This window comes from Protopterus annectens, chromosome 14.part0 (assembly GCF_019279795.1).
Source record: "Protopterus annectens isolate FY-2018-M chromosome 14.part0, PAN1.0, whole genome shotgun sequence".
In the NCBI taxonomy this organism is placed as follows: Eukaryota; Metazoa; Chordata; order Ceratodontiformes; family Protopteridae; genus Protopterus; species Protopterus annectens.
In genome coordinates, this window is record NC_056748.1 from 1134282012 (window position 1) to 1134297184 (window position 15173).

The 15173-nt window shown below is 45.3% G+C and overlaps 1 protein-coding gene across 5 annotated transcripts in view; it reads left to right on the forward strand.

Annotated features, from left to right (window-relative positions):
* Nucleotides 1-15173, forward strand: part of KIF20B (kinesin family member 20B) — a 1912547-nt gene that overhangs the window by 230072 nt on the left and 1667302 nt on the right. For all 5 annotated transcript variants that reach the window (XM_044056921.1, XM_044056924.1, XM_044056926.1 and 2 more), the window contains exon 8: nt 10536-10754. In XM_044056921.1, coding sequence (XP_043912856.1) covers nt 10536-10754 — 219 coding nt within the window. The remainder of the gene's footprint in view (nt 1-10535; nt 10755-15173) is intronic.

Here is a 15173-nt window from a genome sequence, read left to right on the forward strand (position 1 = left end):
ATATTACCTTTGGTGAGACCATCACCAAGATGAAAGATTACTTAAATGGGATACTTACCAAATGACTGACACCCAAAAGAGGTACTTTTGAGCTGCTTCAGGTAGAATTCCCCCTCCCTTCTGGCTGTCTCTCCAGTTCTACCTGCTTACTTGGATGCCTTTAATTCAGCTTCTAAGGCCCCAGACTTGCAGCTACTTGCCCCTAAGCACCCTCCCTGCTTCTATAAAGTGCCGGAGGAGCATAAATTCCCTATTAAACCACCCTTGGTGGACCCAGCTGTGATTGCCACTGCCCCTGATAAACAGTCTAGACTGTTGCCTTCCTCCTCCCTCCTACCCATGGATCAAGATGGCAACGATATGGATAGGATTTGAAAGAAGGTATAGACATCCTCCACTTTGGCTTTCAGAGCCATAAATTATCAGACCCACATGACTAAGTATGCCCTAGACTTAGTGTCTCAAGCCTCCTACATGCTGATTTCTATTTCGGACAGTCCCATTAAGGCTGATGTTTCCTCCAAACTATCCTTGGCCCAGCAAGTAGCCAGGCACTCCATTAGATGCAGCTACGATGCTGCAAAAGCATCTGCCCCAGCTACGATGCTGCAGAAGCATCTGCCCACTCTGGTTCTGTCCTCAGGAGATGCTCCTGGCTGAGACTACAGAATCTTCCAGAAGACTTCAATTCCACGATCTTTGATGACCCCCCCCCCCCCCTGGATCACAGTTTCCTTTTCGGGAAACAATCTGCAGACCTCTTCAAGAATCTGCAGGAAAAAAGTAAAGAATTATAGGACATCAAACATCTGCTGGTGTCCCCCATTCCCAAGTATTACAGGAACTACCCTACTAAAACCACTTTTAAGGCGTAATCCTCCACAGACAGCTGCTTCCTCTTCCAGATCTAGAAGATGGGCAAGACGACCTACCACGTCCAGACCTACTGCACCACCTCCTCAGCCCAGACTATCCTTTCAGGACAGAGGAGGTCCCAATAATGCATGACTGCCTTGCCCACCTATCACTTTCTGCACACCTTCCCCACAGTCTCCCCTTCTGGTAATCCATCACCACAGACCAATGGGTCCTGTCCATTATCCAAAAAGGGTACTTCCTATCCTGGAAAGAAAAAACACCCAGGAAATGTATTCCATTTGCCCCCCAAAAAACAAATTAATCTCCTGCCACAAGTTTTGTCAGACCTGTTGAAGCTAGGCACCATAGAACCTGTCCCCTCAGGACAGGAAGGAAAGGCATTCCACTCCCGTCTCTTCCTGGTCCCCAAAAAAGATGGCCCCTGGAGACCCATCTTGGGTCTTTCCTTTCTAAATCTCTATCTTCAGGTACCCTCCTTCAAAATGCTGTCACTTCCTACTCTGCTGCCACTTATTCCAGCCAAGGCCTTTGTCCACCTTGGCCCTAAAAGAAGCCTTACCTACACGTACCCATCAGGACTTCCCACAGACCATTCCTGCATTTCTCCGGCCCTTCCTCTCATTTCCAATTGACTGCCTTGTCCTTTGGTTTATCCACTGCCCCCCCCCCCCCCGAGTCTTTACAAAGTGCCTAACCCCAGCCATTGCCTTCTGCAGAACCCAGTGAATCCAGATTTACCTATATCTGTATGACATCCTAATACTAGCAGAGTCAAGATACCCTCTCAAGGCATCTGCACTTCACTGTGCCCCTTCTGCAAAATCTAGGGTTCACCATCAACCTCCCAAAGTCCTCCTTGAATCCAGACCAGGACAAGATTTTGCTAGGCTGCAGAATCGGAATGGACAAAATGAAGGCCTTTCTCCCACAGGACAAGGTTCTATCCCTGACTTCCCACTTCAAGGAAATAATACACTCCTAGAAGGTGATGGCAAGGCAATTTCTTCGCCTCCTAGGCTTAATGGCAGCAATCAGCCAGAATGCACATGCGCAAGCTACAGTGGTACCTCAAATACATTTGGTCCCAACACCTACATCACTTAGAACAGGTTATTCCCCGCCTTCCCTATCTAAAGACAGAAATCAGCTGGTGGATCCACCAAGTCCAACTATACCCAGGGCTCCCACTCTCTCCCCAACCGAAACAATGCATACAGATGCCTCAGATTCAGGTTGGGGGTGGGGGGCGACATTGGTATCCTACAGGGTTCAGGAAAACTGACACCCTTCTCTACAGGCCAAACACATCAATGTCAGGGAAAGGACAGCAGTCTTCCTAGCTCTAAAGACCTTTTTCCCTCTTTGTACCAGGGGTACTTCTGATAGTGACAGACAATGCCACTGTTGTGTTACCTCAACAAACAGGGAGGAACAAAGGCATATCAGCTGTGCAGACTGACCCTGCTGATATGGGACCTAGCCTCTCGCCACAACTTGGTCCTGCAGGCCAGCTACATGCCCTTACAAGCAAGCAAGTAGATCTAAGCAGGACTTCTCCACAGCATGAATGGATGCTGGACAGGAAGGTCTTCCTAGACATAGTCCGGTGGGGTACTCCACAAATAGACCTGTTTGCTTCCCCCCAGAACAAGCAGCTGCAGACCTTCTGCTCAATGACCTACTCCCTTCTAGCATGGAGAGTGGATGCTTTCAACATCTCTTGGGAGTAGAAGTTTCTTTATGCCTTTCCCCCTTCCCAATGATTCAGAAAGTCCTCCTGATAATCAAGAAGGACAAAACTAAAATCTTGCTGGTGACTCCCTACGAGCCAAGGCAGCACTGGTTCCCCCTACTTCACAATTTAGCCAAAGGCAATCACTACAGGTTACCCTACAAGGTGGACCTACTGACACACAAAAAAAAGGAACTCTCCTCCACCCACACTTGCAGATATTATCCCTGACTTTGTGGGTGATGAACTTTTGATCCCCTTCAGACACCACTACAAAGGACGTGTTTTCAGGCCTGAGGGAGGCAAGGAAACCTACCACCAGAAAATCTTAGCTAGCTAAATGGGAAAGATTTACAAAGTGGTGTCTGGACAAGGGAAGCGGTCCTTGCTCTGCTGATTCCCACCTTGTTCTTGTTTGTGTGTCAATTGATTAAAAGCGGACTTTCCTGTTCAGTGAAAGTACACCTTTCTGCTATATCCGCCTGTTTGCCCCTTGATCCCTCCTTGCTAGCCAGGCTTGACATAAAGCTCTGTTTTAAAAGGATTTTATACATGAGATCACCAAATAAATCTATCCCTCCGCCCTGGGACCTTAACTACATCCTGGAAAAACTTACCCAGCGCCCTTTCAAACCAGCTGGGACTTCTTCCCTACAGATGTGTACATGGAAAACTGTCCTGGTGGCTGTCACTTCAGCCAGAAGGGTGTCAGAGTCACAGGCCTTAATGACCTGCCCCCCCCCCCCACACACACACACACCATCTTCCACAAAGACAGTCATCCTGCAAACTAACCTGTCCTTTATGCCCAAGGTAATCAATGGCCTGTCTCTAAACCAATCTATTCATCTACCCACTTTCTCCCCCTCTCCCACTAATGATGAAGGGGAGAAGATACTGCACTCCTTGGATGGGCACAGGCAGCTAAGATTCTACCTGGACAAAACCCAAAACCATTAGGAAATCTAAGCAGCTCTTTGCCTTCTTTCACCCCAGAGCCCTGGGCAAGGCAGTCTCCAAACAAAGCATTGCATGCTGGATCAGGAAAACCATTTGTCTCTGCTACTCCCACCATGGAAAAAATAAAACAGTTGGGATAACGGGCCCATTTCACTAGGACAGTGGCTGCCTCCAAGGCTTTCATAAAGGGTCTGGACACGGCATCCATTATGGAAGTGGCCACATGGTGCACTATATCCACACTTTCCCCAAACATTACAAACTTGACCAAGTCTCCAGAACATGGGCAGGATTCACCAGGGCTTTCCTACAGGACTTTGTAGAATCCTCTTCTGCATCCACCACCCTCTCATCCAACTAAGCTGTGGTACTCTTCCCACAACTAGAATACTGCAACATAGGAATAGAAAGGCATAGAATAGTTGTGTAAAATATTGCCATAACCATAGATGTCCTTCTCTTCCATATTGCAGTATTCCTTCCCACCCTCCATTCTCCCCAATTCATTCTCCTTTATTCCCAGCTAATACCTTGACCTATCTATGCTATGGAAGGACACCAAGATCGCACATCTGTCCCCACTGGCGTTCCTTCTGCTGGGCCGCCTTCTCTACCTGCTGGCCTTCAAGTTCTGAGGATTGTAGGTGCAGACGTCACATTTAAGGCTCCTGGTTTATAGCCTTATGTCTAATGTCCCACTTACGCTGTAACAACCAAGCTGAAGCTTTTGCATAGGAGCCGACGTACGAGTTGCCTGAGGGCAGGAAATCTCTCAACTAGAATACTGCAACATGGAAGAGAAGGACATCTATGGTTATGGTAAGATTTTAAAGAACTATTCTTTCTCTTGCATTTGTAAGACAAGCATATGAAGCATATTTATATTCAGAAATGACACACAAGTATCCAGAAAATTACAGATAGCTGGGCTGGCAGTGTCACAAAGGGCACCCATGATTTATTTAGCTTTGGCCTCTGTCCCATATGTTTAAGAAGAATGAAAAGGACAACCTCAAATATAAAAGTTATATACTCACCATAACTAGGCATCTGTGTTGGCTATTTTCATTCTTCCTCAGCTTCCCTCCCTCCTTCCCCTTCCCCATCTTCTGGCGTGACCTGATGGATTTCTTTGTTGGAACCTGATGGATTTCTTTGTTGGAACCTGCAGTACCGGGTTTGAGCCCTGCTCTAATTTCTGTTTTACACTGCATTGTTTATGGCAGCAAACTTGGTCTGAGGTATTGGGGATGGACTAGGGCATTATGGGTAGAGGGAGCAGCTTGAGAATTGGACACAAAATCTGTAGTATGCAGCAGAGTTGGATCGTGAGCGAGATCTGTAATCCATACATTGAGGAAGAATGAAAATGGACAACACGGATGCCTAGTTATGCTGACCACAATGTCTTGCAACTTCAAACAGTCAGCAGTATTGGAGACCAAAAAAAGTGCAACATAAATGTCCAAAAGTTATAAATCCGTCTCTCTCCTATTCATTCTTTCCTGTCACCCTCCCTGCTGGGGTGAAGGTATTAATTGGCAACAAGTTAGGTCAGATAAGGTGAAAAGTGAGTGACAGCTAGATTTAACTATATCATTTGAGTGTCCTGGCTCTAGCTGCTTTAGGGGTTTAAATCCATTTGACCAATTTTGTCATTTAATATCTACCGAACATTAAATCAATGCAAGTATCCGTTATATAAAAAAGTCACTGTAATGAAACTGAATATAAAGAAGGCCTATATATGCCACACGTAGCTCTCGGAATCTTGAACAGGTAGTCGTCACTGAGCTTATATTGCAAGCTCTGACGTCTCTAACAGAGCAGTTGAAAGCTCTGTATTTAGGAGAGGCAACAGCTTCTACTCTCCTGTTTTATTTTTCCCAAAGGAGGAAGAAAGATGAGCTGATAAGAATCTTCATGCTGAACCTTTTTCAGTTTTATAACCATATTTGGTATGTTGTATTCCCGGTGCCATTCCAGGAAGTTGTGCCAATTTTGTTGAAGCACTCTGCTTGACATGGAGAGGAAGTCTATGGTATTACTTGACATGATCTTTAAGTTGTTTTATCTGTGGCTGTCTGTACTCTGCTGCTTTGTTGATGTTATGCCTAGACTTAAGTATTCCTTGTAGCATCATCCTTTTATTCAAGGATGGGGATCCCAGGCTGAATCATGCTTGACCATGCATGTCTCTCTTCAAGGACAGAACATCCCTCAGTTTTTTTTCTCCTAACATTGCCAGGTTGCTTCCTCTTTGTGCACTCTGTCCTGGGGAGTGGACATATCCTGCTATAACTCTTCCTCTTTGTGCACTCTGTCCTGGGGAGTGGACATATCCTGCTATAACTCTGTAGGAGGTCCCTTCCTTGACAGTGACCACTGTCTGTGGTCTTCTAGACTACATTCCACTCTCACACCCATGCTTACTTTCAGTTCAGAGACTAAAAGGTTGAAGAGGGGGCATTTGATGCACATTTTCAAGACTCTTTATAGGATGAGAGCACAAACTAAACTGGGCTAGGATGATGTACGCATCAGCACCCTCGTCATCCTGTTCATCTCTGCTATTTCTTGTAACCTTCTTTACAGTCATTAAGACATTTCCCAGTCTCTATTTGGGTGTGTTCCTGGCTGAAGGCACATCCTGCCCAAACCATGATGGGCACAACCTTCCTCCGTTGCCCTCGCCATCAGACACTTGAGGAGCTACTCTGGTTGCCTTGGCCATGGTCATGCTATATCCTTCTACTCCACTAGCATGGACTGTGGATGCCATTTTTAATATTTTTTCTTGTTCCTTCTTGACCACAGTTCCTTCATTATTCTTTTGTCTTTTTAGTTTCCCACTTGATGGCCCTTGCCAGTTTGCCAGCTGGGGGCAGGAGTCACGCTGTGGTAAACAGTTATTCTCAGGCAGGTTTGTGTTTTTTTTTGTCCTTCCCCTACCCAAGCATAAACACATGGTCAAGCCCTGATGACATTGCCAGACATAGACCGATGTGCACACCCTGACATTGCCAGACATAGACCGATGTGCACACCCTGATGTCATTGCCAGACAGTGACCGATGCGCACACCCTGATGTCATTGCCAGACAGTGACCCATGCTCACACCCTGATGTCATTGCCAGACAGTGACCCATGCTCACACCCTGATGTCATTGCCAGACAGTGACCCACGCTCACACCCTGATGTCATTGCCAGACAGTGACCCACGCTCACACCCTGATGTCATTGCCAGACAGTGACCCACGCTCACACCCTGATGTCATTGCCAGACAGTGACCCACGCTCACACCCTGATGTCATTGCCAGACAGTGACCCACGCTCACACCCTGATGTCATTGCCAGACAGTGACCCACGCTCACACCCTGATGTCATTGCCAGACAGTGACCCACGCCACACCCTGATGTCATTGCCAGACAGTGACCCACGCTCACCCTGATGTCATTGCCAGACAGTGACCCACGCTCACACCCTGATGTCATTGCCAGACAGTGACCCACGCCACACCCTGATGTCATTGCCAGACAGTGACCCACGCCACACCCTGATGTCATTGCCAGACAGTGACCCACACCCTGATGTCATTGCCAGACAGTGACCCACGCTCACACCCTGATGTCATTGCCAGACAGTGACCCACGCCACCCTGATGTCATTGCCAGACAGTGACCCACGCCACACCCTGATGTCATTGCCAGACAGTGACCCACGCTCACACCCTGATGTCATTGCCAGACAGTGACCCACGCTCACACCCTGATGTCATTGCCAGACAGTGACCCACGCTCACACCCTGATGTCATTGCCAGACAGTGACCCACGCCACACCCTGATGTCATTGCCAGACAGTGACCCACGCTCACACCCTGATGTCATTGCCAGACAGTGACCCACGCCACACCCTGATGTCATTGCCAGACAGTGACCCACGCTCACACCCTGATGTCATTGCCAGACAGTGACCCACGCTCACACCCTGATGTCATTGCCAGACAGTGACCCACGCTCACACCCTGATGTCATTGATGTCGTTGTGGTTCTCAAATGTGCGTGTTATCCCTCTTCTGTTTTCCATGTCCATGGCAGGGCTAAGGCCCTCAATCTTCACTCTGCTGTACCTTTTGCCTAAAACCCTTTCTAGTTCCCTAGAATAAGTAAAGTGGCAAAACTGTCACTCCTTTGCACACCTCACAGTATTGCTTCCAGTTTATAAACACTCTTGCTGCACCTCCCTTTTTGGGGGCATGGCTGCCTATCAATGGCTACATAACTTTATATGGCTCCAAGACTGCTGTATTTCTATGCAGGACGAGTTTGTGACACTTAGGTCGTGATGTTGGCATGCAGTTAACGGTTTTCAATCATGTTTCTGCCTAGCATACAGTTTACTTAATGTGTGTGCAATCAATAAATTAGAGTGTCAGTTAAATTAAAATGGACAGTAATGTTATCCAGTAATTTTAAAATGTTTGTTGTGGGTGGGCAATATATAATTTGTGCCATCTTTTCAGTTTGATATCTCTGCGGTGTTAACTGTGCTGCTTTGATTAAAGGTTAGCACTGCGTATGGCTCTGTCTGTATTTCTCTAACCATGACTGCAGTACATGTATAGTATGTCTCTGCATGTCTCTAACCACGACTGCAATACATGCACAGTTTTTAGATGCTTGTTGAAGTTGTAGTTTACATAGCTTGACTCAATAGGATCTCTATCGTTTAACTTGGTAAAAAGTTACCATCACCTTTTCTTCTAGCTGGTAATGGTTCTGAAGTTGATCCTGTTACAGGAGCCTTTGCATTGGAATACTTGCCATTTTAAAGCAAACTTGTGTATATTTTGTCTAAATGAGAAAGAAGTTAGGAAGGCTTGGGACTTTTATACAGCTGTTTCAAACATTTATTCATTTTAAAGTAATTTGTGATTCTCACTATTTCAGGATATCTGAAGCATTGAGATATCTGCAGTGAAATGCTGCCACCTTGTGGAAGAGAGTGTCTTACTATACATAGATTTATAGGATGATACTAGGCCATTGCCCGGAGGCCCTTTATAAGCCTAGCCAAGAATTTTGCCCATGTTCCCACAAAGTCAGCACCTGTTTCCCCTGTCCAGCAGGGACACAGGTGGAATTCCAGGGGTGTATTTTCTGTTTCCCATCCAGTCATCCAGGTTCCTCTTAAAGAGGGCTAGAGAAGTACTCTGCTTGACATGGAGAGGAAGTCTATTCCATAGATGGGGGGAGTCTTTGGGACAGAAATCTATCCTGCCAACATGTTCTATTAATGTCTCAGACCAGGTTGAAGCCTTACGGGTGGGTTACGGAAGTGGAGTTTGACTTATGGATATGCAGCAAGTCCATCAAGGCTTGGTCTGAGATGGCCTTGTATGCCAGACACAGGTCACCTCTGAGCAGTCTGTATGAGACAAGGCTTGGTTTGAGATGGCCTTGTATGCCAGACACAGATCACCTCTGAGCAGTCTATATGAGACTAAGTAGAGGGGCAGGGCTTTTAGCCTGTCTGTATAGGATAGATGTTTGTGACCCTGGATTTTCTTGGTCAGGAACCTCTCTGGTCTCTCCAGCTGCTGCATGTGCTTGGCAAGGTACATGCCGAAGGGGGCATTGTACTTGATAATGGGTTTGATAAGGGAGGAGTACAGGGATGTTATGACCTCCTTGTCCCTGGATGAAATACCCTTATTTATGAAGTGGGTCATGTAGAAAGCCTTCTGTACAGTGGAGGCAATATGGTGGCCAAAAGTCAGGTTGCTGTCAACCTTGGGTGCCCATGTCCCTCATGACGGACTGCGTGCTTAGTACATTGTTATTAATGTGATAATTAGTGGGGACTCCATTTCCCCAAATTGCATTTCTTGGCATAAAGTTTGCGGCCATGCTTTTGGCACTAGTCATTAGTTTGGGTAAGGCCCTGTTGGAAGATGTTCACATCACTAGGGGAATTTAAGACTACGCCCAACTTGCCGTCATCTGCAAACTTGGTCAGCCACAGACCATTGGTTTTGGCTTGCACCTCAGAAAAGTATATCCCAAACAGAGGCCCCAAGACAGATCCTTCAGGTACACCACCCATTATGGGGTCTACTACATGAGGTGGCTTCCCCTATTTTGACCGAATGGGTTATAGCAGTGAGCCAGTTAGCTACCCATCTGATAACATAAGGGTTGACGCCTAACTGGAAGAGTTTATCTAGTATGCCCAAGTGGGGAATAGTGTTGAAGGCTTTGGCTAGGTCAAGGTAGGCTGTATGCACGGTCTTCCCCTTGTCTATTGCTTTGGTGACTGTTTTGAAGACGTTGACCAAGTTTAACAGGCATGATCTCTCTTTGACAAAATCAAACTGTGGGGTCAAGCGCTTGGAGGTTGCCAGTGTCCTTGTTTATAAGGTCCATGATAATGCGTCCCATAGTCTTGCAGATCAGGCTAGTTGGGCTGATGGGCCTATAATTGCCTGGGTCAGTGGACATTCCACCTTTGTGCAGAGGTGTCACAGTGGCTGTTCTCCATTTGGCTGGGGCTAAGCCGGTGCTCAGGCTTTGGTTGAATAGGGTGCCTAATGGGGCTGAAAGCTCATGTTTGAATTCATGTAGGATACAGCCAGGGATGTTGTCTGGTCCCATGAAGACTGTATTTTTGCCTTTGAGAGGGCATTAAACATCTGCTCCCTGGTGATGAGGGGAGGGGGGCAGGTGCTGGGGATGTCCTGGTTTACTGACGGGGGGACAGAGGGGTGAAGTTTTCACTGAACATGACCATTTCAGAGCAGATTTGGGTGTTACCTTTCAGATTGCAGACATATGTGAAGATACTGACATATCACAGCCCAGTGAAAGTTTAGATTGTAATTTTTAATCTTTTGCTAGTTGCAGTAACTTTCTAGTGATCAGTGCTTTAAGATATGTAAATCTTTTTTTTTTTCCCCCAGGAAGTTCCAGTATGCTTACAGAACTTGAAGAAAGTTTAAAGCAATCTGAACAGTATGCGTTTGATGTTCCAAATGTGAAATTTACTGTTTGGGTTTCCTTTTGTGAAATCTACAATGAATGCATTTATGATCTGTTGGATCCCATTCCTAGTGATAAGTCACAGAAAAGAAAGATGCTTCGTCTTGCACAAGATATAAAGGGCAACTCTTATGTAAAAGGTAATGTTCCACATTTTTCTTGTTTGATAGGAAAATGCTACTCGAATAGACATGGGCTAGAAGGCACTTAGAAGGGAGATAAATCTACAGAATAACTATTTGTTTTATTTAGAGCAGCACAGGTTAGAAAAAGAAAAAAATTGCTATGCATCCTAACTAATCCTGCTTTCATGTACGCAGTTAGAATAATTTATTTTTTGTAGAATTGATATTACCCCAAACTGATTTAATGGAGAGAGATATTGTAGTTTTTTTTTTTTCAGCTAGTCTTCCTGCTTCTTTAACTGATTTGTGTGCATTTAATTTGAGGCACTTATTCATACTTTCCTTTCAGGTACCTCTTTTCATCAAGTTTGGCACGGCTGTTCCTTTAAGTATTAAGAGCCTCTCTGGAGGAAGTGTCATGACATACTTTTTGATTTGTTACCATGCTCCACGGCACAGAGGGATGAAGCCCAGGCTGCAGCACAGGAGGCCAGGGTATGTTTTGCCCCAGCACTAGAGGAGCCAGGCAGGGGAGGAGTGAAAGAAAGTAGCCTTCAAACCTTTCCTGAGAAGGAAGTAAGTAATTTTGTGCACTCTGGGGCCCATTAGGTGGTTTGATTTCTCTGGTGGAGACCTGAAAAGCCACCACTTAATGCCATGTGGGAAGGGGAAGTGCTGCTTAGAAGGAACAGCCCTTGTGAAAGTTAGTGACTTTTGCAGATGTCATGTTGTACGCCTCTGCCCTTCATCTTGCCAGGTGCAGGTAGTTACAGCTGGGAATACTATGGAAAGAAACCTTGAACCACTTCTTGTGGCAGGCTGAGTGATGGCCAGTCTTATTCAAGCTTTTCTCTGGTGATGGGACACAAACAGGCTGATAGATCAAGAAGTGGTGCTGATGACTGACTGAAAGCAAGGGCAGAGAATGGCAGAAAAAGGGCTATATTTACACAGATTGTGAAGGAATGGCTATAACCTATCTTTGATTATTTGGGTTCATCTTCTCCACCAATTAAAATAAGTCAATTTTTCTAGGATATCCTGTGCTTGGTAATGGCATGTGCTATAGCGAGATGTAGTAGTGTTATAAATTGGCTTTAGCAAGCACACCCATTCTTGGAGTTCACCATTACTTCCTTGCCATTTGCATGTTTCAGATAATCCAACTGATGCCATTGAAGTTCAGTGTGCACATGCCCTACATATCTGCTAAACCTCTGCGTGGCAGTAAGTTTGTGGTCAAGACCTGCGTTAGCTTTGCCTGTACTGGTAGGAGGAAGAGCATGAAGTCGAGCAAAATGAGTGCCACAAATTTAGCTCTGCAGCATGAAAGTAGAAGAAAAGTGGGGGGGGGGGGGTTCTCATTTAGCAATAAGGAGGTAGTCATTTGCACAGCATCAGGCATATGCTCAGCATCACAGCTCACAAGGTTCGGTCCAACCCTAAAATTCCTGGAGTTAGTAGTTTATAAAATTCGCTTTCTCTTTCCATATGCGCCAAGCTCATCTTCGAGTAATGAGACTATGCCGGGCCTTCTCCTCAGCAAGAGGTAATTGGAGAAGGCATGCCACGCTGACGTTCACCTTAGGATGCAAGTTATTTGGTGACAGTGCAGTCCAGACTACGCGTATTTGGCTGGAGCCCGAGACCTACCAGCTTGATTCTGAGGGATTTACCTGCGTTATAAGTGTAAGATCTCATACTCTTAACAAATATGGTCTGTTGCCAATGAAGGCCCTTAACATTAGGGTTGACACCTGAGAAGTAAATGATCTGATGTCCTTTTTCATTCGTTCCTCAACTCTTGGGTATCTGATCTGACCTCTGATCCGACTCTGACACATTTGGTAGACTTTTGGATCAAACTGTTGAGCTCCTCCCTTTATCCATAATTTCCTGGTCAACCTCCTATACCTCAGATCTTGTTTGCCGCCATATCGTTACAGATGCAGATCTTTCTCAGAGAGCTTTAAGGGTGTTGTATCCTTTCTCCTGTGAGTTTAATTTCTTAATTTTTTTTCTCTTAAACTCCTTTTTCTTTCATCAGCTACCCCCCTTACGTAGGTTTTTGAATTTTCTTTGTGTTAGGTTCAAATTCTACTCTTTCTTTTACCTAATGTAGCAGCTTATCAGTATCATTGTTGGTACTTCTTATTCTAACCCTTTTTTCTACCCTCTAGAGGGTATTCTTCTTACTCTACCATTGTTGGTAGTCTGTATAAAAAAAATGTTTTTCCCTTTTTCTTCAGACATGTTTTAAGAAGTGCACTTCATGTGGCCACAATATCCCTAACTCTGATGCCTACAGGGAGTACTCTTTTTGAGTATTTCTAACTACCACTGTGGGTAGATTTCCTCTTTTTTTTTTTTTTTTTTTCCTTTCTTTTTGCTTGCTTCTTTTCTGTCAAAAAAAGAGAAACCCTTTTCTTTCCTTAGTTTTAAGTGCTTTATTTTTCTGCTGCTGTATTGCTGTTTGTTGCATGTCATGGCTGACAAACCTATAGGGTTCAAATGATGCCTTACTTGTGGGCATACGTTTCCCAATTTGGATGCCCACAAGGAATTGCCTGTATTGCCTAGGCCTCGCTCATTTAGAAGTAGATTGTTCAATCTGCTCTGGTTTTAATTCCAGAGCTTTAACTGATTGGAGGAATAAGTTAGACCTGATGATGTGATTTTCATTCGTTTCTCATTGAATGGATTTCTGATCAGACATCGGATCTGGCTCTGCTGCATTTCTTCCAGACTCTTGGATTTGACTCTGGAGCTCCTGCCCTTACACATAGTGCCTCTAACTACTGTATTACCTCAGATCTTATTTGCTGCTCTTACAGTAAGGACTTGGATCATACTCCCTCGAGCTCTGGGTCCGTTTTAGGCAATCTTTCATGAGTAAAAGTAGATTTTATTAAATTCTCTATTTGTATTTGTTTAATCTGTTATCTGTTACCCTTGCTCTTTTTTTCCTTTCAGATGAGTACATTTTCTTTCTACCCATTATTGGTTGTGTATCTAGTTAACTATCGCTGGTAGCCTTTTTCTTTTTTTCTTTCTAATTTCTGTCTTACTTGCCTTTGAGGATAGTTATTTTCTTACCCTTGCTGGTAATTTTCTTTCTTTGCCCTTTTGTTATAAAACAAGACTCTCTTCTTTTTCCATCCTTGTAAGATGGCGGAAAAGCCAACTGGTTTTACAAAATGCACTTCCTGTAGGCATAAGCTACCCAACTCTGTTGCCTATAGGGAATGTGTCTATTGCTGAAGAGCAGGCCATCTCGATACCACTTGTTAAATCTGTGCTGGGTTCAACTCTAGGACTCTAAATGATAGTTTTGAAGGATTTGCTTCCAGCTTCTGCTCCTTCAGCTTCTGTCTCAAGGGCTGAAACCACCACCAGGAAGTCAAAAATGGCTTCTAAGCCCAAGGAGCATAAGAGATGCTCACCTGCCCAGTCTCCTAAATCTGCTCCTGCATAGGAGCCACCTGCTAAGCTAGCTAAGTATATGGATCCAACCTCTTCGGATCAGACATCTGGATTGATCAAGTCACCTTGATCTAGAAGCCTTCGCTTCTTGCTGGAGCCTATTTCCCCTCGGCTACAATCTTCTGTCTTGCATGGGACCACCCAGGAGATTGTCTTGTCAGCTTTCCACTTCATCTTGTATCAGGTCCTCCCAAAGTCTCTCTGAATCAGATGTGGGTATGATGATGAGGAAATTCCTCTGAGCTCAGATCCAGATGGGGGTCTTACCAGCTCCATCTCCCATTGGATCCGTGAGCCTTCAACCGGTTTCCCATTCTGTTGTCTCTCTCTTATTCGATCCATACAGCGATTTTTTTTTTTTTTTCCCCCCCCAGAGCCCTCTGATTCAAGATCCCCAGTGTCTGAAGTGCTGGATCTGAAGACAGCTTCTTCTTTGACTCTTTATCCCTGACTCATTTTGTGCTGATCCACCTAGAGCAAGAGGAGTCTAAGAGCTTTAGTGTCAACGCTGGATCCAGGGGATGCTGTCATCTTGAGAGTTTCCGAGCCTTGGCTTTTCCTCAGAGCCTTCGTGCTTGACAGCTTGGGTCTGACTTCTTCCTTGAGACAAGAGCCCGGGCAGGGTCTGAGTTCAGTGGCACCTGGAATTATGGATCTCATGAGGTTGGCTATGGCTTCTCCCTGTCCTCTTGCTTTTAAGGTGGTGGAGAGGGCTTCATCTCACCCGAGAGCACTTTCTACTCTGGTTTCTTCAGATCTTGCCACCATACTCCCTTTGGATCGGACTTCTGAGCCTCTTCAACCTATTCGTCAGGGACAGGCGTAAGAGCTTTCAGGCATTTCCTGCACAGGAACTTTACCTCTCCAGATCATCCCACTGAAGAGGTACACTGGACGAGATTGTGTGAAAGGAGGCAGTTAAATTCCCCCTGTGGTATTTTGACCAAAGAT